This window comes from Propithecus coquereli, unplaced genomic scaffold, assembly GCF_000956105.1.
Source record: "Propithecus coquereli isolate 6110/MARCELLA unplaced genomic scaffold, Pcoq_1.0 Scaffold117, whole genome shotgun sequence".
Taxonomy (NCBI): domain Eukaryota; kingdom Metazoa; phylum Chordata; class Mammalia; order Primates; family Indriidae; genus Propithecus; species Propithecus coquereli.
Window position 1 is genome coordinate 1,278,925 of NW_012135747.1, and position 5,467 is coordinate 1,284,391.

The 5,467-nt window shown below is 50.1% G+C and overlaps 1 protein-coding gene across 1 annotated transcript in view; it reads right to left on the minus strand.

Annotated features, from left to right (window-relative positions):
- The window catches only part of HKDC1 (hexokinase domain containing 1), a 47,316-nt gene that overhangs the window by 27,365 nt on the left and 14,484 nt on the right, over positions 1–5,467 (minus strand). Inside the window, exons 5-7 of the mRNA XM_012658468.1 lie at positions 4,535–4,630; positions 3,045–3,144; positions 749–932 (exon numbers count right to left, since the gene is read on the minus strand). Of these exons, the coding sequence (XP_012513922.1) occupies positions 749–932; positions 3,045–3,144; positions 4,535–4,630 (380 nt within the window). The remainder of the gene's footprint in view (positions 1–748; positions 933–3,044; positions 3,145–4,534; positions 4,631–5,467) is intronic.

Here is a 5,467-nt window from a genome sequence, read left to right on the forward strand (position 1 = left end):
TGAGGCTGGTTTCAAACTCCTGAGCTCAAACAATCCACCCGCCTCGGCCTCCCAGAGAGCTAGGATTACAGGCATGAGCCACTGCGCCCGGCCTTTTTAAAAAAATTTTTAAAAAATTTTAAATATGATGAACACTTAATGAGCTGCAATAATGTGTAAGACACCGTGTGTAGAAAGGAAAGGAAAACCAACGGCGTAGCCTTCAGAGAGCTCGGCTGGCAGACAGTGTGGAGGCCAACGTCTAGATGTCATCAGACTGCAGGTGCGTATGGGTAAGAGCTGGCAGTGGACCGCAGGCATGTGGACAGATCGCAGGGAGGGAAGGCCCTGCCAGGGCCACCACCTGCCATGTGACAAGGGCTCAGAGAAAGCGGGCATGGCCTGGGAGCCATGGAAACGCAAACCTGAGGACTTCAGCGGAGTTCTGCCTCCTCGCTGCCCCGGTTTGTTCTGCGGCCACTTGTCTGAGTGCTCCAAGAGGGCAGGACCCGTGTCACTTGGTTCACAGCCTCATCTCCAGTGCCTTGTGTGCACACACGAGCTCCAGATATACTGACCGAATTAGAATTAGGGTTCTGACCTGGGAGAAATCACTCAGCGTCCTTGGCTTCGATTCCCTCATTTGTCAAACGAGGCTGCAATACAAGCCTTGCCTTGCAAACGCATCGCGATGGGCAACTAGTCACCACTAGAGCACCTCCCGGGCAGAGGGGGCGCCTGAGTGACGGTGTGGCGAGGGCGCACTCACAGTTGCTTCCCGGGGTTCAGCGAGCCCAGGTCCAGCTCCCTGTCGAACTCGGTGCGGATGTCTTCCAGGGACCCGTCGTCTCCGAAGGCCCCCCACTCCGTGTTGATGCACATCCGCCCCTCGTCACCTTCCACCAGGTCGATGTTGCTCATGTCCTCCATGTAGCACGCGTTGGTGCCAGTTCCTGAAAGAGGGATGGGGGAGAATATGCAAAGAGAGCCGGCTCCGGGCTGGGCACAGACAGAGAACTCTTGACTGCCCGGGAGTCCTCCTGAATGGACCACAGAGTGCTTTTGACTCACTCCGGGGGGGCCGGTTCTCCCCGAGGGAAGCAGCTTTGGCAAGCCCCAAGTTCACGAGGAATAAAGCCGACATGTCAAGTCTGTACTTCTCAGGGTGTTAATGGCTTGCTGTTATGAATGGAGTCAATTGTGAAGAAGTCCCCGATGAATATGTATGAAAGCTGACAGAGCACACTCACAAGAGGAGGAGAAATTAAGCTAACCTTGTAAATTAAAAAAAAAAAAAAAAACAGAGTAGTAATTTTTTAAATTCTTTCCCTAAGCTACTTAGCTTCCTCTGTTTGATACTAAAAATATTCTTTACTTATGGCTGCCAGAAATAATTCCTAGCATAAGCTACATCCTTATCTTTGACAGTGATTAGCTTCTACCTGGGACAGCAACATCCCAGAACTCAAACGCATCGCTCCAAGGCAATGCCTCAAAAGCTTGAGTAGCGGGGAACGGCTGCAAATGGGCACAGTCTTTCTGGAATCTTTTGGGATGATGAAAATGTTCTAAAATTGGATTGTGGCAATAGTTACGAAACTGTAAATTTACTAAAAATCATTGAATTGTACACCTAACACAAGATGATTTTTATGCCTCAATAAAGCCTGTTTAAAAAAAAATTTTTTTTTGAGCATCATCTCCTGGCTGATACTCTGGTCTGAGTATTTTAAATGCCAACGTGAAAAACGAGAAATGGCAAAAGGCAGAATTTATAATAATATTTGGTAATATATAATAATATATATTGTATAATAATATTTGGAAAAAGGCTTCTCTCAGGCAAGTACGGCGCTGTTGAGGGCCGGCGCACAATCTGTGGGTTCCCAGACGCAGTCACAGGGACAGACGCTGGGGACAGCCGCTGATGCCGTGGCCGGCAGGCACCCGTCCCATTCTGAGGGGTGGGGCTCCTGGAAACGAGGAGGCAGATGAAGCCCCTCAGGTTGCAAGCCCTGCCCTTTGGGAAAGTTGTGGGGAGGAGGGTGCTGTTGGAAATTAAGAAAAAGCAATTCGGAAAACTTCTCCCAGTAGTGCTAAAGGAATGAGAAAAGGGGAAGCGATATTCAAAAATGAGCTGTATCCCCGGCATCTCCACCAAAAAAAAAAAAGAAATAATGAGCTGTAAGTCAGAGCAATCTGGCTTTATTGTACCCCAAACTGTCTTCCCATGGGCCCCTCCAGCAGTGCCTCGACCACCCACTGGGCACCCTGCTGCCCCCAACCTCCCTGGTCCCGGCCTCCATTGTCTCACCTGATGGTCCTCTCCTGTCCCCAATAACAAAATGCTCCACAGGGCAGCCAAAGTGGGTTTCTTAAAAATGCATATCCACTTATCCATCCCCCACCCAAAATCCTCCAACGCCTTCGTGTCTCCCTTGGGGCACAAGCTGGTGACCTTACAGGGACTGTGTCCCACATCCCGTGCGATCAGCCCAGTCCCGCTCTCTCACGTGCATCACCTACTACCCTCAGCCTGCGCTCACTTGAGTCCGCCACCGTCCAGCCTTCCCGGGTTCCCTGAGCACCACCCCGACTCCCTCCCATCTCAGAGGCTATCAGTTTCCTCTTTCCCTCGCAGGGACTCCCTCCACTTCGTGTTCCCTCACTGAGGTCCCTGCTGTCCCCCGACCGCCTGGCCTCACTCTCAGTCATATCACCCTGCTTTGTTTTCTTTATTTCACTAACTGCCGCCCAGAATTATCTTTTCAGTTTAGGCCTTTTTGGCCTCTCCCCTCTCCCCACTGACAGCTCCAGGAGCACAGGAACTCACCCCTGTGATCACGGTGCCCGGCACAGGCCCCGGCACACAACAGGTGCTCAGTAAACACGCTCTACGCTAAACGAACGAATGAAGGAACGAGTGTATCCATTTTCCATCTCTCTACGTGGCTTCTCCTAAATAGTGTCAGCGCCCTTCCTGAGAATTACTGAGAGTTCGCAGAAACCAAGCCCCCAATCAGCCCCTTTCCCGCGCCCCTCAAAAACAAGTCCAGTCGAGTTACCAATGATGACACCAACTTCACAGTAGGGATCGTCATAGGCACATGTCATCATGGTCCCCACCGTGTCATTGACCAAGGCCAGGATGTCCACATCCATGTCCTGCGGAACACAAGGCCAGAGGGCATCAGTGGGTGGGAGGGAGGAGTTTCCCTGCATCTTGCCCCCAGAGGAGGCGAGAGCAGTAAAGGAGACTGGTTGAGACCAGGTACCGCCTGCCTGGGAGGAACGAGGCCTTTTCGGGGTTCAGGGGCTAGTGCAGAGAAAGAGCCACTGGGAGCAGAAGAGGAGAGCCCGTGCTCTTGCTTTGTGGGAGATGCGAGGCAGAGCACCAGGCCCCCTAGCCTTTCATGCTTTGGTTCTTACAAATTTTTATTATTTATTCATTTAAGAGATGGGGTGTTTCTCTATCCCCAGGCTGGAGTACAGTGGTGGCATCATATCTCTCTGCAGCCTTGCACTCCCGGGGGCTCAAGCGATCCTCCTGCCTCAGCCTCCTGAGTAGCAGGGACTACAGGCACATGCCACAGCACCCAGCTTTCAGGCCTTGCTTGAGGGACCCTGAGATGACACTGAGGAAATTATGTTTATTCTGGGAGCAATGGCATTTCCCGAAGAAACGTCCAAAGTCTTCACCTACCGGGACATGTTAGCCAGCAGGTGCAGCCTCAAGCCAAGTCCTCACTGTGTGCAGCACCACGACTTCCTCTCTGGGCTTCCTGTTCTGCCAAGTCAGCTTGGGTTATTGCGCCAAAATCCCACCAGGTTTGGAGGAACATTTTAAAGTAAAATGAGAGCAAGACTGGTGGTGCACACCTGTGGTCCCAGCCAGTCAGGAGGCTGAGGCTGGAGGATCACTTGAGCCCTGTAGTGCCAGGTTGCAGTGAGCTGTGATCATGCCTGTGAATAGCCACTGCACTCCAGCCTGGGCAACATAGCAAGATCCCATCTCTTAAAAAAATAAAAAGTAAGATGAAAACAATAAGAGAAAAATGCAGGCTACAGAAGAATATGATCCCAGCTTTAAAGAGAAAAAAGACTTGACGGATAGGCAGCAAAATATGCCTCCTACTGTTGGGGTAACATGCAATTTGGGTTTATTTGTGAACTTTTCAGCTCAGCAAGGAGCAGGTCTTGCTTTTGCAGTTAAATTGTTACAAAATACATTCAGTGAATAGAGATATTCAATGAATAGAGAACAGACTGGAAGGAAAGTGATCTTTTCAGCCTCAGAGAGGAGGGTGGGGGCTTATCCACGGCATAAGGAGGCTCAGGGATGTGCCAGGCCACCTTTGAACTGTGATTGGTTCAAACCCCACATAGCAAGGCTACTGGTGGGTTTATCCGAACTGGCCACATCTGTACTATAGTGTGACCTCCTCTAAGAACTGCACCTTCTCCGAGTCTCCTTCCAGACAGGCACAGTATAGAACCCCGCAAGAGAAAGGGGCTAGGACTGGAAGAGCCTCCCACACCGGGGCGAATTCCTCACCTTGTGTTTTTTCATGGCGTTGGTCAGGCGGCTCACTACATCTGTGTCTTGGACTCCTCGGGCCTTAAACTTCTTCGTCCACGAAATCAGGACACCCTGGGGGAAGATTTCAGATCCAGTCCAAATGAAGGAGGCGCTCAGATGTGGAACTGAGCTGCGGACATTTCATGCCTACAACGCATCCTCCATGGCCCTCTCTTGTCTCAGCTGAATCACCCCAATTCTTTTAACATCGCTCGTGAGGCCTCTCCTAATAATGTAAACAACTATTCTGAGCAGTTTGAAGCAATATATATAGCAGCAGAAAGAGCAATTGCTGAGGAGTTAGAGCACTCGGATTCATGAGACATTCAACAAGTCATTTATCCTCTCTGAGCCTCAGTTTGCTCATCTGTAAAGTGAAAATATCACCTCCTTGCCTGGTAATATATGAAAATACCTGGTATATTATATGTGCAGAATGTATGCTTTGCTAGGTCCACTAAACAGAACTAACACGGTGTAACCTTAAAGACTCTCTCAGGAACTTAATTTCGGTTTAGAAAAACGGTTTTCAGCCAGGTGTGGTGGTGTGTGTGTCTGTAGCCCCAGCTACTCGGGAGGCTGGGACAGGTGGATCCCTTGAGCCCAGGAGTCCAAGGCCAGCCCAGGCAACATAAAGAGACCCCAGTCTCAGAAGGAAGGAAGGAAGGAAGGAAAGAAGGAAGGAAGGAAGGAAAGAAGGAAAGAAGGGAAAGAGGAAAGAAGGGAAGGAGGAAAGAAGGAGGGAGGGAGGAACGAAGGAATGTTCTCAATTTGCATGATGAATTATCTGCTTACAAATGGTGTTTCTCAAGAGTTTTGTGTCTGCAATTGCAAACAGTAATAGAATTTTTCAGACTGGAAGAGAACTTGGAAGTTAAGAGAATCGCCCATGTCGGCTCAGTCAAGAGC